This window comes from Vigna unguiculata, chromosome 2 (genome assembly GCF_037176805.1).
Source record: "Vigna unguiculata cultivar grain cowpea cultivar isolate G323 ecotype 2 chromosome 2, ASM3717680v1, whole genome shotgun sequence".
In the NCBI taxonomy this organism is placed as follows: Eukaryota; Viridiplantae; Streptophyta; class Magnoliopsida; order Fabales; family Fabaceae; genus Vigna; species Vigna unguiculata.
In genome coordinates, this window is record NC_140793.1 from 34,525,426 (window position 1) to 34,546,936 (window position 21,511).

A 21,511-nucleotide genomic window follows, 5' to 3' on the forward strand; every position below is an offset into this window, starting at 1 on the left:
TTTTTGTGTGTGAATATATAAGGAATAATCTTTCTTAAAAATCAAATTTCAGCAATGGTCAATCTAACACACATTTTAGAAAATAATCTTCCAATAAAAAGTAAATAATAAAATTGTATCTAATCGGTCTAAATGATGTCAAGCAATATAGTTTACTTAGATTCAATTAACCTCATTTCTAAAAAAGGTTACACAATATTTTAAGATATATTTATGGGTGAAGATATTCAAATACTAACAAATCTGGTCAACATAATTGTGTCTTCATGTTTTTCGATACTCAATATTTACAAGATATTTTTGGTATATTTGTAAGATGTTACATTATAAATATTGTTATTATTTAATCATGATAAGTGAAATACTTATTCTTTTAAAGACTTGAGCATAGGTTAAAAAGCCTCTTGCACCTAAATCTTTTTTCTGTATCTCAATCTTAAAAATATCTCACTAAGATCTATCAAACCATTTAGATTTCGTCAGATATCTCAAGATTTGTCTCAAAATTTTGGTAAAAACATAAGTAAAACATAGCTTCTTAAGAAAAAATTGATAAAAACTTCTTAAAAAACTAGTGAATATTTCACGATGCAAGATTTCAAAATTAAGTTCCAAATTGCGAAAATCATTAATACTGAAAATCTTAAACAAAAGTCTCTTCTGAATCCTCCTAACATAACATTAGAGCTTAAATTTCATTTCAATATTTTATTGTTATATATTTATATAACGATGGTTGTTAAATTTAAATAGAATTAAATTATAATAACTTACTATTTTAATTTTTATATGGTTATCTTGAAATTAAAATAAAATACTGCTTTGAGTTGAAACCTATGGCACAGGAGAGAAGGGCCTTTGACTCCACCACACCCTCAAGACAGTAGTGAAGTGACAAAATAGTACGTGGAGGTAGATTTGCACATTTTTCATGCCACTTTTTGTCATTATCTTCTTTTCTTTTTTTCAACGACGGTACACACAGAATTTGTCACCAACATTGTTTTGTAAATTACCGAAAAGTTATAATTTGTTTAAATTCATACAAAAAAATCTACGCAGAAATTAAAATAAAAAGAACGAGCAGAAGAAAGTTACGTGAGGTGATTCAAATATTAACTCAACCATCTTTTCTTTCTATATTTAACTATATAAAAAATTATCTCCCTTACTTGACGCATTTCATATATTTATTTTACTTTTAACTATATTTTAAAAAAATATTATCATGTTACGATTATGTTTTAAAATACAGATATACAATGTCTATTTTCTAATTGTATATATAAATTAAATAACTATTTTTACTGGATAAATTTTCAGGCATGACGTTTGTTTAAAACGTTACATAATCTTTTGCAACCCTGTAAAAATCTGTCAAGTAGACAAAAATAATTTTATATTACAGAATAGAGTATAAACTGTTTATGATTGATAAAAAATAAATAATCTAAAATTGAAAAAACATAGTTGTATTGTGTTCTTGGTGGTGAGTGGGAATTGCGAAATCGAGGGCTTTTCCTCTCTCTCCAAATACTCTCTATACGGTTCCCTGCAAGATTGAAAACATGGATCGCGGAGTTGTATTGTTGAATTGAAGCTCTTAGGTTTTTGCAGTTTCCGGGTACGTTTTCATTGATTTTTCGTCATTGGATTGCGTGCGTTTCAGAATTCCCAGATCTTGTTTTCTGTTTTGGTTATTGCACCTTGTACTGGAGGGTTCAGCTTTCAAAGGAGCAGTAGCTTCGAGAGTTTTTGTTCTGGATCTCGAGGTTTAGCTTGACGTTGAGGTTAGGAATTGCGGGAGGGGAAATCTGAGGTTGATTGAGCGTGTTTTTGTGGGATCCAGGATAATCTGTGAAGGGTTAGGGTTTTTGGTCGATGGCTTCGAATCCTCCATTTCACTTGGAGGATCAGACGGATGAGGATTTCTTTGATAAACTGGTTGAGGATGACATGGAGCCTTTTAATTCTGGCCATGATGAAGGGGATGATGATGATGATTCGGACGAGGCTAAAGCATTTGCAAATCTGGGAATCAATGATGTTGATGCTACTACTGTATTTGAGAATTCTGATGTTGGTGAGAGTGGGGCTGAAGTCAAAGGGGAATTGGGTACTGTAGAATCCGATTTGAGACTTGAACAGGAGGAGAATTCTGTACCCTCCTCTAGTTCAGCTGGATTTGATAGTAAGGTGGATCCCAGTCATGACGGGATTGGGGTGCGATCGGAAATTACGTCTGCTTCAGCTGTTGGGACAAGTGAAGTCGGTAGTTCTGGGGTTAAGGAGGTGGGTTGGAATTCTTTTCATGCTGATTTGAATGGAGGTGATGGGTTTGGATCGTATTCTGACTTTTTCAGTGAGTTGGGAGGAGATCAGTCTGGAAATTTTCAAGGGAATGTGTATGATAATTTAAGTAGTGAGGTGAAGCCAGGTAATGATGTTCAAAACGTTGGCTTAAATTCCTCAGGTAATTATGTGCAATATCAGGAGGGTGAAGGTTATGAAGCATCTTTAGAAAGCCACTCAAATAGGCAAGGTGACGACTTAAATGCTTCAGTAAATCATGTACAATATCAAGAGGGTCAAAATTATGTTGCATCTTCAGAAGATCACACAAATGGACAAGATCTGAGTAGTAGCCAGTATTGGGAGGATCTTTATCCTGGCTGGAAATATGACCACAGCAGTGGGCAATGGTATCAAATCGATGGCTATAGTGCAACAGCCTCTACTCAGCAAAGCTCTGAAGCCAATGTATCTGCAGATTGGTCTGCTGCTTCTGCTGGAAAAACAGAAATCTCTTACATGCAGCAAACTGCTCAATCTATCGCTGGAACTTTAGCTGAAACTGGCACAACTGGAAACGTGTCTAGCTGGAGTCAGGTTTCACAAGGGAACAATGAGTATCCAGAGCATATGGTTTTTGATCCTCAGTATCCTGGTTGGTATTATGACACAATTGCCCAAGAATGGCGTTCATTGGAAACTTACAATTCAACGGTCCAGCCTTCTGGTCTTGGACAAGAAAATGGCCATGCTTCTATCAGTACTTTCTTACCCAATGATAATAGTTTGTACAGTGAATACGGCCAAACTGATAAGTATGTACCGCAGAGCTTTAATAGCCAGGCTGTAGATGGCAGCTGGAGTGGTTCATATGGCACTAACCATCAGCAGGGTTTTGACATGTACACAAGAGGGACTGCTTTAAAAGGGGATAAAATAAGTTCTGGGGGCAACCAACAATTTCATCATTCTTATGGTCCAAGCATTTCTGAGAACAAAGATCAACAACATACTTCTAGTTCCTTTGGATCAGCTACATTGTACGATAAAGTAACTCACAATCATGGTTTGGCAAATGGAACTTTTGAACCACGAAGCTTTAGCCCAAGTGGGGACACTGTTCAACAGTTTAATTATTCAAGCCCCACGTTTGGGGAACAAAATGTTTCTTCAAATGATTTTACTGAAAATAAAAAGCCCTTTAGTTATTCTCCGCAGTCAATTCAGGGTGGGCATCAGTTTTCACATGCCCCTCATGTTGGGAGATCATCAGCTGGACGTCCTGCTCATGCTCTGGTAACTTTTGGATTTGGGGGAAAACTCATCATAATGAAAGATCGTAATCTTTTGAGCTCATCATACGGAAGCCAGGTTAATTCTTGATTCCTCCTTTATTGTTTCCTTTTTATTCTCTAATTTCATGTGAGTATTTTCTCAAACGATTAACTCAGTATATTCATTTATATCTGAAGGATTCTGTGCAAGGTTCTGTTTCTGTGTTGAACCTGATAGAAGTTGTCACAGAAAGTATGGATTCTTTGAGCATTGGAAATGGTACCAGTGATTATTTCCGTGCTCTGAGCCAGCAATCTTTCCCAGGTCCATTGGTTGGCGGGAGTGTTGGAAGTAAGGAACTGTACAAATGGTTGGATGAGAGAATTGCACATTTTGAATCACCTGACTTGGATTATAAGAAAGGTGAAAGATCGAGACTCCTTCTTTCCTTGCTTAAAATAGCTTGTCAACATTATGGGAAGCTACGTTCGCCTTTTGGTACAGACACCCTACTAAAAGTAAGTTACTTCTGTAGTTATTCAGTTTCTTTACCCTCCTTTCTGCAATCATTGTCAACTGAATTTGCTATAACTTTTCAAGGATGAAGGACGTTCTGTATAGAGCCGTACCATTCATCTTTAGAAGATATTAGAAGTTCACTATTGTGCATTGTTTCTGTCATGATGCAGACGATTATTGTCCTTTATTTCTCTACTTTCGAACGTTTAGAGTGGGTTTTGACATCATAATTCGTAATTGCTTTGCAAATGGCAGTGGGGCTTTATCCTCTTTTCTTTGGCTAAAATCATTGTTGGCTTTCTTATTATTCCCGGGATAGTCTGTGATTCTCAGTCATTTATTGCCTGAATACTATTCTCATGCTTATTTAACTTTTTGGGCTTTGGCTTTGGTACAGGAAAATGACACTCCAGAATCTGCAGTTGCAAAACTTTTTGCTTCTTCCAAGATGAGTGGCACACAGTTCCCTCAATACGGGACAGCAAGCTATTGCTTGCAAAGTTTGCCCTCTGAAGGACAAATGAGGGTGTGTATTTGACTCTTGACCCACTTCCACTCCCAGATTGTTTTGTACCCTTTTCTGATTTTGATTTTGATATAGGCAATGGCTCTTGAGGTTCAAAATCTTCTTGTGTCTGGGAGAAAGAAGGAGGCTTTACAATGTGCGCAAGAAGGACAATTGTGGGGACCAGCACTTGTTCTTGCCTCACAACTTGGCGATCAGGTCAGATATTTTCAAACTGTTCAATACTTTTCTGATATTTGATGCCTGGGCTAGAGAGTTGCCTTTGGGGTCTTACAGTCTGGTTCTCATACTGCCTTTGCCGGGGATGACTTTTTTCCATATTTGTGTTGCAGTTCTATGTTGATACAGTGAAGCAAATGGCACTACGCCAGCTGGTTGCAGGGTCACCTTTGCGCACATTATGCCTTCTAATTGCTGGGCAACCAGCTGAAGTATTCTCTACGGATTCCTCAATTAATGGGCATCCCGGTGCTTCTAACATGGCTCAGGTGTCAGCACAGGTAATCCTAATAGAACAAACCGAGAAGCCATGCAAAGTGTATGCAATTCACATGTATTGTTTTATTGCTTCAATAGTTTCAAAGGTTATCAGTTTCTATTTTATTTGAAAGTCAAAACTTTTTGTTGCTTTGGCATTCAGGATGGGTCTAATGGTATGCTTGACGATTGGGAGGAGAATCTGGCTGTAATAACTGCAAACAGAACCAAAGGTGATGAACTTGTAATTATTCACCTGGGTGATTGTTTGTGGAAGGAAAGAAGTGAGGTACAGTTCAATCTTTCATTTATTTTTTTTGAAGACTTTTAGAGTTTTCCTTTCTGGTTCTCATTTAAGATTCTTATTTTAGATTACTGCTGCACACATCTGCTATTTAGTTGCTGAAGCAAACTTTGAGTCATACTCAGATAGTGCAAGACTCTGTCTAATAGGAGCAGACCACTGGAAATCTCCTCGAACATATGCTACTCCAGAGGCTATCCAGGTAATTTGAAATCTCTCTAGTTCTTAAGTTCCTTCTTCCACAAAATTTGGCTTTTTATTAATGTATATTTTTGTCATCTACTAAAAAATCTCTACATCTCAGAGATTGTTGCCAATTTTTATAGTTCTAGAATTCAGGTAGACTCAGATGATGCTGTTTCATATTCTGTATTGTATTTGTCTAGATGCTTAAAAGATGGAATCTTCCTTTTCTAATTCTTCTTTCTTAGATTTGTTCTTCAAATGAAATAATTTTATTTTTCTTATTCAGCCTTTTCTTTTGTAAGCTCTTAAGTAACCTGTCTGTGTGTTATACTTGTTCCACCTCAGGATCCGTTGCTTTCTAAAAGGAACATGTTCAGTATGATCCAGTATGTTACATGATGTGTTTATTGAATTAACTCAAACTTGTTTTACCTGATTGGTACTTGGACAGAGGACCGAGTTGTATGAATATTCGAAGGTGCTTGGAAACTCTCAGTTTACCTTGCATTCATTTCAGCCGTATAAGCTTATATATGCATATATGCTAGCTGAAGTGGGGAAGGTTTCAGACTCATTGAAGTAAGTTTATGTAACATTATTTAATTGATATTACCTTTTATATGATCTCTTACTGTTGTTATTTGATTTCAGGTACTGCCAAGCACTGCTGAAATCCTTGAAAACTGGCCGCGCTCCAGAAGTAGAAACATGGAAACAATTAGCATCATCTCTCGAGGAGAGGATTAGAACTCACCAACAGGTACTTGTCCTTTACAAAATTTTCATTATCTTATAGTGTTGATACTGATCAGTTATCATCTTGTTTATCAATAAATGTTTCAGGGTGGATATGCAGCAAATATGGCTCCTGCAAAATTAGTTGGCAAACTGCTCAACTTTTTTGATAGCACTGCTCATCGAGTTGTCGGTGGTTTACCTCCACCTGCTCCATCATCATCTCAAGGAACTTTTCATGGAAGTGAACAACATTACCAACATATGGCACCTAGAGTATCCTCTAGTCAATCGACAATGGCCGTGTCATCCTTAGTTCCATCTGCTTCCATGGAACCTATAAGTGAGTGGGCAGCTGACAATAATAGAATGGCAAAGCCTAATAGAAGTGTTTCTGAGCCAGACATTGGTAGAACCCCTAGACAGGTGTGTGAGTACTATTAAAGGTGTAATGTTGATTTTCATCTTCCTCTGCATTTTTTCTGTTATTAAGAGTTTTGATCGACAAGTTGTGGTTGATGTTTTTAAGGAAATGACCTCACCTGATGCACAAGGGAAAGCACAGGCATCAGGGGGTACTTCCCGCTTTTCCCGCTTTGGCTTTGGCTCACAACTTTTGCAAAAGACAGTTGGGCTAGTCTTGAAACCTCGCCCTGGTCGGCAGGTGTGATTAGTTGTTTTATTTTCTTTTTAATTGCAACAGTGCTTTGACGTGACTTCTCTAACGGTTCTTATTTTAATCTACATGTAGGCTAAATTGGGTGAGAAAAACAAGTTCTATTATGATGAGAAGCTGAAGAGATGGGTGGAGGAAGGTGCGGAACTTCCAGCGGAAGAAGCTGCACTGCCTCCACCACCACCAACAACTGCTGCTTTTCAGAATGGGTCAACTGAATACAACTTGAAATCTGCATTGAAGACCGAAAGTTCACCTCCTTTCGAGGGATCAAGCACAAGAACATCTACCTCTGAACTGAGTCCAGGGATGCCACCAATGCCACCCACCTCAAATCAATTCTCTGCCCGGGGTCGATTGGGTGTTCGATCAAGGTAAACTTTTTGTCTATATTAATTATGATTAGGGTTTTTGGCTCCTAAGCATTGTGATGTCGAACTCCTATTCCTTTGGTTCCCTGTTTGATTATAAAATTTGAAATGGAAGGCCTTTAATTTAAAGAATTGTAAAAATTGTAGCTGAGCTGGCACGGTAATCGAATCTCAAAATGTAATATACATTTTTCTATATTAGGCTGACCTGGCTTATGGAGGATTGTCTTGTAAGCCTAACTAATATGTATCTTGAAATGCTAGTCATGAAAAGAATTGAAATAAGGAAGGACCTATGGGTTCTTGCTATTCTTTTGCAGTTAGCTCAGTTTCCAGAAACAAGAAGAAAAGTTTCTTATTCATTCACAAAATTTGAAAGGCATAATATTGATGAAAATGTTTCATGGACTATACAGGTATGTTGACACCTTCAACCAAGGTGGGGGAAACTCTGTAAACCTGTTTCAATCCCCTTCTGTTCCATCCGTTAAACCGGCTCTTGCTGCCAATGCAAAGTTTTTCGTTCCTAGTCCTGCACCATCGTCAAATGAGCAGCAGGCAATGGGGGCGATAGCAGAAAGCAACCAAGAAGATAGTGCAACAAACGTAGATCCTTCAACATCTGCCACAAATGAGTGGTCATACCAAGACCCACCCCCACATATATCGGCAACAGCCATTCAAAGGTTTCCGAGCTTGGGTAGCATCCCAAAACAGGGAGCGACAGAAGGAAATAACTCTCATTTTTCTAATTCTCGCCGAGCAGCTTCATGGAGTGGGGGTCTTAATGATTCATTTAGCCCTCCGAATTCAGGCAAAAGTAGGCCTTTAGATGCCTCAAGATTTATGCCCGATGAATCTTCAATGCACACTCACACTCCTGCAAGAAATAGCAGTTATGGGGAAGATCTTCACGAGGTTGAACTGTGAGCAGATTCTCAAGCTGTAAATATAATTTTTGTTTTTGATGATCGGAATAGTTGGAACTTCCCTGCTTCTCAGTGGTACACACAGCACAGGTGGGGTTCACAGAAAGAGATCAGACAATAACAACAGATATGTACCCTTTCCTCTTTTCAGTATTTTTTTATGTCCCCAACTCCCAATCTGGTGATGTATGATTAAATGTGGTCAACTGGAGTGTAGAGTAGGTTTTGTTTTTGTATTGTTTTAAATGCCACGGGAGTTGGCAGTGGACACCTTCTGAGGATTATGGAACTGGTGTGCTACAACAATGGATAGGACCACCTGCTTAGGTGAGTAGTACAACTCATTTGTTCATTTTATTAAACAAGGAAACATCACCTCAACAGATCAACAACCATAAAAGAATAGTGTATGGAATTGTGAAATATAATTTTGTTATATTGCATTTCTTTTTACCATTCCAAATTTGTTTATGACCATATGACGATTATTTAATTTGGATTAGAGCTAAATTGGAATTCATATAATTTTAGTAAGATTGTACAAATCCAAATTCAGATAATTGGATTGAAATTTAAATCTATATTTTTTAAAAGTAAACACTTTGATTATTTATAAATCGTTTTGAAATCTTTATTTGTAAATCTAAAGCAATTTCAAATTAATGATAATAATATGTTCAGTAAACACAAACTTTATTACAATTTACTATGATAAAATTAAAAGGTAATGATATTTAGTAAGAAACGATTTTTATGTATGAATAAATAAATGTCAATAAAATATCTAAAAAATGTGATTTGTCCTTATTAATTTTTTATTATTAGCAATATCAAGTTAAAAAATAGATATTAATATTTTACTTTTTTGTTTTAGATTGTTTTTTCAGATCTTAATAAATGCATAATATTGTTTCCTAAAAGAAAAGCCTACACAAAAGCTATTGAATTGAGCATACGTGACTAAAATATTCGTTTTATTCACTGAAATATAGTAATTGATGTTGCTTGATCTTTCTTTACATTTCTAACAATAAATATTTTAGTAATATCCCGCTTGTCTTCTTACTACGAAGTGATGTGCACTCACAAGATATATCAAATAATTAGTTCTAGACTAACAAGTATAGAACTAAATTGTATTTTTAGATTATTAATTTGCCACACATTTTAAGAAATTTCAAATTGTATTTCACCAAATTTTCATCGTAAAAAATATTATTAAAAAATATATACGAATTTTAAATTATTTTAAATTTAAAACCGATTTCATAATTAGTATCGAACTGATTTATAAATATTCAAAATATTTAATTTCAGAAAAATTGTGGAGTTGAATTTAAAATATAATTCAATTATTTTGATTTCCTTCAATAAATTTTCGAAATGTTTGTTTCAATTATAAACTTAAATTCAATTTCAATTTAATTATTCTTTTTTTTCACTTTATTTATTCTCCCCAATCCAAACAAACCATTTATTAGATTTATATCACACTTTGATTGGATTTATTACTCACCTCAACACTAAATTCTTAATAATTAACATCATTTACTGACATACATTCAACTTGAGAATGTCTACCAAATATTATAAAAAAAGCATACACTAGATAAAAAAAAAAAAAAAACTAATTTATTTTTGAAATCATTGATTAATTGCACATGAAATAAGAATAAACCTCTATATTGACAAAAACAGATAAGTGAAATATCTATACTGACAAAAAAAAATAAGTGAATTTCTATAAATGACAAGAACAAATAAATGAAAGAATGTGAAAAGTAATTTCTGAATGGTTAACCGTAAAAAAGAAGAAAAAAAAAAGTTATGTTATGACTAAGCATCAGATGGTGCAATCCAGTGTCTGCCATTGACGAAACTCTTCCTGATAAATGGATGAGCCGTTTCAAAATCTAAGTCTCGTGCCAGTGAAACCCCTCTTACAGCCTCTGCTCCTGGTCCCCAACACTTGTACACTCCGAAGAACACGGTCCTGTAATCATACCATCTTTTACTTTTGTTTCTTCATGCAAAAACTTGCAACAATTTCTCTGATAGAATGTGTATGAAATAAGGATAAAAGGAAAAAGATGATAAGATTAGAAGAGTTACTTATTCTTATTGTCGGCATGGTCCCAATCATCCCAACCACCATGTGCAACAATGTCATCGAAGTATGTGTAGGAATAGATGATTCTGGAATACTGTCCCATTGCTCGTCCCACATACAATGGACCTGTACCTGTCACCCTGCATCCCACGAATGCGAACCCTGTCTTCTCTTCCTCCTGCTTCCTGTCTTGGGCCGCTATCGACCCAAACCTGCTTGCTATTGAGTGCAGCCAGCAATCCTGATACATCAACCATTCAATTTCCTCATCAGGCCCATCCCAAAACCCAACCACGTTTATTCACTCTCACAATTTACTTACTATTTTCATGGATCAATTTAGTCTCTCATCTTTAAAAATGTGTAAATTCAATTATTTTAATTAAATATTTGTTAAGTTTATTTGATGTTTCAAATGCATGATTGTATTTGAGTTGTTTACGTTATTTGATATATTTATGTTTCAATATTAGTCAAAAAAACGTGTTTAAAATGTAAAATAAATTTATCAAAATTTGGTTAAAATGATTATACAAATTTGTAAAGTTGAAAAATTAAATTGAACCAAAATTTTGAAGAGAAATTAATTCTAATTTAGACTTAAAATTAAAATTAAGAGAACAGAAATATATATTTAACCCTATTTTTAAACAAAAAGAATGTTGTTTCACATTATTTCACAGTCATTTTACGGGTAAAATAGTCATAAAAATTTAATTTTTTGTATTTGTAAAATAAAGAGAAAATGAAAAACAATTGAAAGTAAATTTCAATAAAAAAAAAGTTGAGTATCAAAACACCATTATCGTGATAAATACAATGTGCACAATATGCATGATGGTGAGACCCGATTCAATATCCAGTTTTGGATCTCTGAATCCCAAGTTTGCTGACACAAAGGTTTAATGGGCAAAAAAGCTTGCTTACTTTTCCTAGCACAACTAATCCCTCACAATATAAAAATATATAATCAACTTTGCAGCACGATATCAGTGTTCTTTTCCCATGTTCAAAAACCACACCAACAATAAATAGATAAAAGTTGTTGAAATTGCATTGAAAAAGAAGTGTACTCAGTTTCTTAATCAGTGTATACGATCAATCTTTATTTGCAAAGAAAGAAAAAAAAAAAAAAAACACTGGATGTTACTTTTAGTAAAAGTTCACTTTATGTTTCTTTCTGTCTGCTTACTTTTATCTTTAGTATTTTGTACCTCTCTTTGCTTAGATTCTCTTTCTCTCGATCAATATACATACACAGAGCCTGAATATAACATAAAAATCGGTAGTACCTTGTACATGGACCTGCCATTGCCAAAAATGAAATCGATGGATCCTTCAATATAGCATTCCTTGAAGTAATGTCTACCAGCATCGTCACAAAGTGTGTCCTGTGCACCGTAGAACCCGCAGCCGGAGAAATATGCCTTGTCGCCGGAAATGCGAAACGCCACCGCCTGCCATCCCTGCATCCCCGGCATCGGTGCCGGCGCTGTGTTCTGCATGTATCCGCCATAAGGTTTTATATAAGTAAAAATGTAAAACATTTAGTGCAAGCATTAATTAATTGCAGTAAAAAAAAAAAACCTTGAAGCTGATGTTCCTGGCAGAAAAATAGCTGGCAAAAACAGTAACAGAAGCGGTTCTGTAAGTACGAAGCTGCTGTCCACTGGGACCAGGGTCACTGGCTCGGTCGTGCCATTCTATCACAGTCACTTCTTTACCCGCACCCTCAAACGTTATGTACGGCTTCGTCACGGGTACCACCACCTTTTCTCTGCACCATATTCAAATCAAATACAATATGCCAAATATCAAACACCTAACGTACTAATCATCATCATTACGCTATAATTGTCTATAATGAATGAATAATATAATACTTGTAGCATCCGGCGTTGATTTGAATGAGGATATTCCTTCTGTTGTTGTCTGGGACGGCATCCACGGCGTCTTGAACGGACCGGTAGTGGCCGCCGCCGTTAATGTCGACCGTTATTTTACGGTAGCCGATGGGTCCGACCCAGGGCTGGTTCTTGGAGGAGTTGGCGGAAAATGTCCTGAAGGTAAGGTCGTGGTGGGCTGTAGACGTCACTGTTGTTGCATGGAATATGCAGGTGAAAACCACGAGCACTACTTGCAGTGACACTGAGAGAGAAGCCATTAGATAGCAGATTGCAGCATCGAACGCGAAGATTAGAGAATGTTGGAGAAACAGAAGAGACAAGTGTTTTTATATTTGTATGGAATGTGCAATGTGGAAGCAAAAAGCGAGAAAGAAAAGAGAGACGAAGCTGGTATATTTTATAGGTAGAGATACTATTTGGGTGTACTGTGAGTAGGGGTTATAGAGATAGTTTTTTTTATATATTTTTAAGAAAGAAGAAGGAGGAGATGATGGTCTTTCCAACGGTCATTTTTACTACCTTTTGGAAACTTTTGATTGGTTGACATTGCCGTAATCTTGTCATAATTTTGTCTTGGTATCTCTAAGTAAGATACTATACCATGTCTCTTATGTCCAATTATTGAGTATGATTAATAATAATATTCACATTTTGGATATACTACAAAAAAGGACAATGATATTTTGATTACTAAATTTTGACAATTTTTTTTTACAACATAATATGTTATTTTCTGAAAAGTTTTGAAACATTGAAAATGAAAAAAATAAAGAAATGAAGAATCATTTAGAAGATGACACCTAAAATTGTAAGAAAAAGTTGTCAAAATTTAATAGTTAAAAAATCATTTTCTTAAAAAGAAATAGTATTTGATGTAGTTAATGTTTTTGATTGAGATTAGGATTCTTTTTTTAGTCACTTTTCAGTTTATGTTGTTGTTGCTTATTCTTGGAATGCTCTCTACTATGACCAATTGAGTTTGTTTGCCATTAAAGTTTAAAAAAAGTCAATGGTGGAATGCAGTTGCATGCAGTGAAGAAGCCATAAAAGCATGTCTGATACCTTCCGTTTCATTTATTCCGTTCATTGATTACGGATAATATGCCATAAAATGCACGTAAAAGATATCAAAAACAAAAAGTCACCATCCTCTTTCTAATATGTTTGGGTTATTTTGTAATGGGGTCCATTGATAGGATCCATTGGTCCGTTTTGAACCAGTGATTTTTGTGAATAGACTGTATCTTATCTTTTGTGTCGATGGCACTGATTCACCACCGTGCTGCTAGTTTCAAACGGTCATTTTGGTGGGGAGGATACGTAGTGTTATTATGACACACGATGGTCCCGGCATGGATAAAATATTATTTTTTGCACTTCGACCCTTTCTGGTTGCAGACAAGTGGGCCCCACCAGAGCCCACAAAATTTTTTGAACGTTGGGGCCCAATGAGATGAGACAATATTTGCCAAAACTCGTGAAAAGGGGTTCATTATGATTATGACGAAAAAGAAAATAAGAAAATCGACTGTGACCGGAGGCAACCACCGTGGTCTCCTGCTTCTAACTTCTGCAAAGACTTCACTGTACTATCTGTATATATATAATCAAAATATAATTATTTTGAGATATTAAACATGTTTTTGTTTTAGATGTAAAACCAATCTTTTCATATTTCGGTTAATGATAGGGGTGAAAAAGGAAAATATTATTTTGACACCTTCATCCTAAGTTATGATTATATGACTGCTTTAAATCATAATAATAATAATAATAATAATAATAATAAAAAGTTTAGATTACATTGTTAAATAAAATATTAACAAAGGTGATTGTAAGAACTTGTACCGTTCAAGGTGATTTTAGGCTATGGACAATCCAAATATAGTCATCTTGTTTCTGACTTTATAAAGATTCAAAGTGGAAAGTGATATAAAATGGATCAATTTCTAGTATCATATTCATAATAAGTGTATTTATCATAATTAGAAGTTTCTGCTTTATATCAAGGTCAGAGTTGATATTATCACTATCATCAATAAGGAAACCTTCCACCCTTATTCCATAGGTGAGGATAAAAAAGTAAAAGGACACATTGTTTGGGTAGACAAATAACCTTACAGAGCAATTATTGGCATAAGAGATGCTTAAAGGCCAACCAAGAAGAATGAGCTAAGAATTGGGCTCAGGTCCGTGTGGGCAGGATTTTTGGACCGAGATCCATTTATGTAATTATCTTAAACTTTATTATTAGATACTTGAATAGAAAAGATTTGATATGTCATTACCTTCTTAATTTTGTTATTATTTATTGTAACTAAAATATTTTTCTGATTTTGAAAATAAAATTATTTGTAACCGATTTGATTATAAATAAAATTTTACCCTCCAAGATTAAGAAATGAAACTATTTCGATATTAATGGTTTTTCGTATTTTTGTTTTCAGTGAAAGGCATTATTTTTTGTTAACAAGGGAAGAGACTGACTGAACGTGAATGAACTGAACCACTGCAGAAGGAGGTGGTACAAGACGTATAAATCTTGAAAGGTGTTATGTGATGAAAAATTAAATTATGTGAAAAAGTGATAAAATTATTAATAAACTTAAAGATTTGTTTTAAATGATTTTATTAATTAAATTTATGTAAAAAGTGATAAACTAATTTATTCATAATTTTAGTATATAAAAGAAATATTTCATTCTCTAAAACATATTTTTAATATCACTTTTTCCACATAATTAGTGAAGTACGGATATTGTTGGAGTACAAGTTCTATCACATAATTAGTAAGTTAAGTTCATGATGTTAATTCAATTTCCATGATAACGTTCCTCTATTAGCAAAAGTGAAGATGGTTGAACAAAGTAACGATAGCATATTACATTCTTTCATTTGACAAAAATGATAACAATGAGACCTACGTCTTTAGTATGACCAATATTTGATCTTAACACAACCTTTCTTCTCTTACTTAGACTTGGTTCAGCAGACAACTAACGTTAAAACAATTTAAGCTGACCCCAAAAATACCAATAAAACTTTTATTTAAATTAAAACAAAAATCATTTTAGCAGTAAAGTAAACCGTATATTATGATGTCATATTATTCATAGTGAGCTTAATTTAAAAATTGATAACAATCTACACTATTTAGTTTCAAATTTCATGTGAATATAGTAAAAAAAAATATCTCATATTACACAAATATATATATAAACCAATATACATGATTCAAGATTTGTCCATTTAGAGCTCGATTTTTAACTCGAATTCATTTAATCGATGAACTAACTTCAATAAACTTACCAGTTACCTCTTCCACTAATGTATCATGCTACCTTATGTTTTTGCTGAGCTTGCCAAGAATGTCCTTCTTTGACCCAGCGTTGTATTGTGTTGTGTCGAGCTGAACAACTCAATATAACTTGTTAAACCATGAATTTGGCGAAGATTCTACCAATCTTGCAGGCAGAAAAGCTTCTCTTTCCAGAGATAACTGAAGACTTGCCACTATCCTCACCATAGATGCCCACACAAATGGTGCAGAACAGAAGGCATAAATAAAGACGGACAAAGCTCTCACTACACCATCAGGGTACCAAGGAAATGCCATGACCATAAGGGCCCCTACAATTCCAAGCCACGGTACCAAGACCGGTAACATTGGTAGCAGAAAGACGTTTATTGCAATGGAGCAAAGTGCAAAAGCACCAAGTAAATAGAGGGTCCAGCCCAGAAGAGGGTGAACCGTATGAGGAATGATAAAGAATGGTGTTACGTAAGCAGCAAGGATGCACCACAAAGCTACTATTTTGAGGCTGTTGTGGACAAGGTTGATGCTCTTATCAGAGCGCCTATAACATAACTTTGAGAAGCTTGGCCTTGCCAAACGCGTCATTGCTATTACTCCCAGATATATCGCAGATTGGATTAGTATCACAGCCATCTCAGCACCATACCTACACCAATCATAGGTCGATTTTTAAAATAGTTTCATATTGTATGAAACTGAATTAAAATAAACATCCACAACTGTCTCAAGGAACAAAGGTATGATTAGAAATTAGAAACTAAGAGATACTAAAATGAACATAATGTACATGGATAATCTATCATTGCATGCTTTTCAATTACAGACCCCCTTGATGACTTTGTATCAGAAAACACAATAAAATCAGAGGGCACTCAAACTGATTACCCCAAAGTTTGACGACGCTGTTCATGCCACTGGAGACCTAATGGCAGGACAGGCCAGGACCACCAATACCATGGCTTCAACCACGGTGCCCCTGGGAATGTGATCACGCTATTTGGTCCACAGGGCACGCTCCAGCGAAGTTTAAGATCTGAATTAAAATAAACATAGATTGATTTCACTAAGCCATTCAAAAGTTTAGTTTAAAAAATATACTGAAAGAACTTACAGTAGTATGAAGCGTCCATCTGATAACCTAAAGGAAGCCTATATGTTCCACCGAGCTTGGTACCATTTGCAGGTGGATGAAACATTGGCTTATCAAGCAACTCCGGGAAGTAGCTAGCTATAAAACCTTGGTCTGCACCATCTGGGTTTTCTCTCCCATTCTGTAATTCATGAACCATGTCCTTGAACACCACCGTTGACGGCTGCCAATGTTAAACATCAGAACTCGTTGTACTAATGAAAAATTGTAACAAATATGATTCTTAAAATGATTATTATAGAAATCAAATAAAAGAATTTGACACTTTTTAGTGCATCATGATAATGAATTTAAAAAGGAACAGGAATAATGTATGACATGGTATTAGGTAATATTACCTGCAAGACGAAGAGGCCAGTGTGGAAGACGCAGGGATTGATAAAGACCGCACAGAATTGTCCACATTGAAATAATTCATCTGTGTTTTGAAGGAAGAGATTGTCAGCGTCGAGCATGACAACCCTGTTATAGTCCACTAAGCTCCATGCATACAGTTTGTTCAATGATAATTTAAATCTCTTGTCAAAATTATCTTGATGCTTGTAGGGATTCTCCATGTTTTCCACCCTAACCACTTTTGCACCATCTTCCTCTTCACTGATAAATAAAACCCACACTGCCTATTAATTAATCTCCCCCACCCAATAAATTCATAACAGTGCCAAGTGACCCACCAAGTAGCAGAACTTGGAAAACTCTGTGCCCCACTCTCATCAATTTGGCTGCCCGTTCAACCCAGCTAGTGTTTTCAAATTAAAAGTTCTAAAACTACGGATAGTTTTGGAAACTCCTCAAAGTAACATGTGATTCCTCCTTTAACATTAAATATGTTGTTTATTTAATATTATGCATATTTTTATATCTTGTAGATATTCAATAATTTCAAAAAAGTTCTTTGATATTTGAACATTTCTATAAAATATTAAGAAGGTGAACCAGAGACTGTTGTAAGATGATGACATGCTGCTGCTGCTGCAATACATCTCAAAAGTACATAAACTAATGGTAAATCCTATTTATTAATTTTTATTATCAAATAAAACTATTACACAATTTGTGTTTTATATAATGTATGAAATGTAGTCATTATTGCTATTTATTTTAATTGAATACTTAGAAAGTTATTAAAAGATAATATAAAGAGCTGATAAAAAAAAAAGATAATCTGAAGAGACATCGCTTTCCCTGGAAGAAAATTAGAGTGTCTATAACTATAATTACTTTGGACAATTGGGGAATTTTTCCATTGAGAAGGTCTCATCTAACACTCCAAAGCAATTTTTCATAGACAACTATCTTGTTGATTGTTGATTGACAAAAAAGAGTTTAAAAAAAAAAAAGCCTTCGAATGAGACCGGAATAACGCTCATAAATGGATAATTTAATAACACTATGGTTGACCAAATTTAACATCAGCATCAAGAATAAGTGGCGTATGAGAAGTTAGTTGCACCCAAAATTATGAAACGAGACGGCACCTAACCCCCACCACGGTCCCTTAAACTATATTTAAGTGGGAGGGACTGGTCGATTAATGGTAGGCATGTCAAGTGGTCATGCAATAATCTATACTAAAACATAAGACAGATTCAACTCTCTTTTTTTTTCTATTTTTTATGTACACGTTATATTTTTTTACAATATTGCACTTTCTTTCACAAGTTTACTAAATGTTTTCTTCTAAAAGTTGCAGTATTAACTGTTATTTTTTTTTTTTGATAACTGCAGAAAAAAAAAATAGTAATGTTTCCACTGATAATAATAATAATAATAATAAAACCTGTAACTGTTTGGTGGAGCAAAAACGGCTAGAAACGGTATACAGAAAAAATGGTTGAACCCGTCGTTTCCAACTCAGGTCCTTAACGCGCAAACTTAAATTAAATAATCCAATACCTCTTATAATATAAAAATATGTAATATGCCAGCTAGCTCAAATGAGGATATCTTCAATAATTATTATAGAATTCACAAAATAGTTTATAATATCAATAAATGTATACTATTTTCTCAATTAAATAATCCCTGTTTACGTTATTAACTACGAATTTTTCTAAGCAAAAATAAAGTAAGGGGATAAACTTGATTTCAACTAGGCGGGCTTTGCTGGAAACGGGGCTTCTATTGAACCTTCACTAAGTCGTTGGACATTTATCGATTAATAAAATAATAATAACTTGATTATGCTAAAGCATATTCCCTAAAAACCCCAAATACGTTGAGGCTTTAGCTTCATGGGGAAACAAACATGGGAGAGAGCTAGAATAATGAAATGTAACATAAACATAATCGAAGCAAAGGCATTGTAATCTACGCCGCGAAGCAAGGACTAAATCGAAAATATAAGAATATTATTATTAAGAAATTTAAAAAAGAAAAAAGGAAAATAGGAAAGAGACTCACAAAGCTCGAATCCACCGGCGAGGGACGTCGACGGAAGCAATGACGACGAGATCGGCTTGGACGTTAAGTTTGGAAAGGGATTTCAGAAGGACGCGAACGGCGACGTAGAACTCGTAGTCCCTGGGAGTGCCCACGTACATCATCGTCGCGTAGGCATTCCTGAACGACGTCGCTTTGGTACACGGCAAATGGCACAGGCCCAGGCCCAATAAGAAGAGCATCGTCCACCATCTCAGAAAAACTGCATTGCAACCCATTTTTGGTGGTGGAGTTTGGAAGTAGAAGGAAGCGAAAGGGTTTTGAGAGAGAGAGAGAAAGAGAGTTTTTGTGTGTGGTTGATGAAGATTGAATGAGGACAAGGGAAGAGAGACAGAAGAAGGAACAGGTTTTAAATGGTTGCTAGCTAGGCCGGTACACACAGTAGCTGAGAAGGAATCAACTCACGATTTTTTGCTTTAACACGCGAGAGAACAAGCCAAGTTTTCAGTAACATGCCAATACACATATTTAAATTTTGGAATCTTTGTGTAATATTCTTTTTCTTCTCATTCTCCCAAAAAGAAAAACACAGCTTCACTCACTGCGTAACGGACGTTCAGTTTTCCTTTCTTGCTTTCTTTCACCAATATTTAGTCTCTTCGTCAAAATGTTCTCACAACTAACTGTCATATCACTCTCTTCACACTTTTTCTCACTTATGCCAAACAATTTTATGAAAATTGTTCGAATTGAATCATTTGATAATTTTTTTTATTGACGTGAGACTATTTTTAAAATATTATACCAAAATCGTTAAATCGCATCATGATTTAATGTAATTTTTACTTGCTAAACTGTTATCCGAAATTGCAATTTATTTTATAATTTTAATAATTATGTAATGATAAACGCATCTTAATATGAGTTTAAATTATTTACATTATATATCTTATTCAAACATCAATATAGAACGCTTGATAATCTAAAAAAGGTCAACTGTTGAAAAAAATATATTCTTTTATTTTTAAATTTTAAAAAATAAAATATAATTATAAACGAATTCTAGTTTCACATTTCAGTTTTGAGATTAAAAATATATTTAAGTGTTTTAAAAGAATAAGATCACATTACTAGTCATGCATGTAAAACTAAAAAAATGTAGTCTTTTTTTTCATGAAAAAAATTGTTTTGAATAACTAAATTCATGTAGGTACTCCTTAAAAGAATGAAATAATTATATTATTTAATGTATAGTAAATGAATGTCTATTAATAATAAATCACTCGTATTTATAGAAAACAATAAAAAACATAAACAAATAAATAAATAAATTTGAGCGTTCATAATAATCAATATACATTACAATATGCTATACAACACACAGGTATAATGTATAACTTTATATAATTGTATAAAATATTAATTATATAGTATATTTGTAATCATATAAACGTTATTAAGGATAATAGTTTGTTTATTTATAGTGAATGCAGTATTAATACATTTATTTATTAACTACAAATTTTCATTAGTTGTATTAGATGTAATTAACGATCGTAGTAAATGTTCCAAACCATGAGTAATTGGTTAGTAACTTCACAATAATTAAGCTTAAAAATAGTGAAATATAATTATTTCAAGTTATTAAATTGATGAAGACTATAGTATCTTTATTTTAGTAAAAATGAAGGACGTAGTATCTGCTGAAAGAAAAAATGAATACCACATAAAAATATATACGTTGTAGAAGAATATTTCGAATACAAAATGTATGCAAGATTGACTCATTTCAGAGGTCATAAAATATATGTATAGTGAAAACCATTTGGAGTTGACTTTTAATTTAAATTTTTATTTTATTTATTCGGTCGTTATTTTTTTATTTTAACAAACATGCAAACATAGATTTATTTTTAAACAATATGAAATATCACATGGAATCCTATAGTCTTCTTTGTATTTTTATAATATGTGTTTGAAATCTCGCATCAATCAGAGAAAAGATAATTTCGTAGTATATAACTCGGGTGCAAAACTCACCTTATAAATCGATTTTGTAGAGTTGAGTTATCCACTTCTAACATGGTATCAGAACCATCGTTTAAAAAGCCTATTACATGTTGTACTCATCTCATAACACTGTTTTTTATCTCATGGTCGTATTGTATATTCTTTTTGTATGAATATAAAAGAAAAGGTAATATATTATGTGGTTTTCATGTTTTTTCATAAACAAAATTTATTGTGATTTGATTATCATAGGGTTTTTTTAGTAATTATGTCCCTCATTTTTTTATTGAATTATGATAAATTAATTTTCAGTCTTATTTTTTTTAAAATAAGTATATTGATGAAG

At 34.1% G+C, this 21,511-nt stretch overlaps 3 protein-coding genes across 3 annotated transcripts; 1 reads left to right on the plus strand and 2 right to left on the minus strand.

Annotated features, from left to right (window-relative positions):
* The first annotated feature begins 1,456 nt into the window (after positions 1 to 1,456).
* Positions 1,457 to 8,753, plus strand: LOC114173791 (RGPR-like protein). Its single transcript, XM_028058394.2, has 13 exons — positions 1,457 to 3,663; positions 3,765 to 4,085; positions 4,484 to 4,612; positions 4,688 to 4,810; positions 4,945 to 5,112; positions 5,253 to 5,378; positions 5,461 to 5,595; positions 6,031 to 6,158; positions 6,231 to 6,339; positions 6,423 to 6,740; positions 6,844 to 6,978; positions 7,066 to 7,364; positions 7,778 to 8,753. Exons 1-13 carry the CDS (start codon positions 1,882 to 1,884, stop codon positions 8,289 to 8,291), a joined length of 4,287 nt encoding a protein of 1,428 aa, XP_027914195.1. The 5' UTR covers positions 1,457 to 1,881; the 3' UTR covers positions 8,292 to 8,753.
* Positions 8,754 to 10,007: 1,254 nt separating this feature from the next.
* On the minus strand, positions 10,008 to 12,737 carry PME5 (Pectin lyase-like superfamily protein). Its single transcript, XM_028058874.2, has 5 exons — positions 12,284 to 12,737; positions 11,988 to 12,177; positions 11,693 to 11,899; positions 10,403 to 10,641; positions 10,008 to 10,283 (listed from the first exon to the last, which is right to left on the minus strand). Exons 1-5 carry the CDS (start codon positions 12,562 to 12,564, stop codon positions 10,127 to 10,129), a joined length of 1,074 nt encoding a protein of 357 aa, XP_027914675.1. The 5' UTR covers positions 12,565 to 12,737; the 3' UTR covers positions 10,008 to 10,126.
* Positions 12,738 to 15,459: 2,722 nt separating this feature from the next.
* On the minus strand, positions 15,460 to 19,722 carry LOC114167557 (putative glucuronosyltransferase PGSIP8). Its single transcript, XM_028052660.2, has 5 exons — positions 19,177 to 19,722; positions 17,112 to 17,370; positions 16,735 to 16,936; positions 16,509 to 16,656; positions 15,460 to 16,269 (listed from the first exon to the last, which is right to left on the minus strand). The coding sequence occupies exons 1-5, from the start codon at positions 19,431 to 19,433 to the stop codon at positions 15,726 to 15,728; spliced, it is 1,410 nt and encodes a 469-aa protein (XP_027908461.1). The 5' UTR covers positions 19,434 to 19,722; the 3' UTR covers positions 15,460 to 15,725.
* Between the last annotated feature and the right edge of the window lie 1,789 nt (positions 19,723 to 21,511).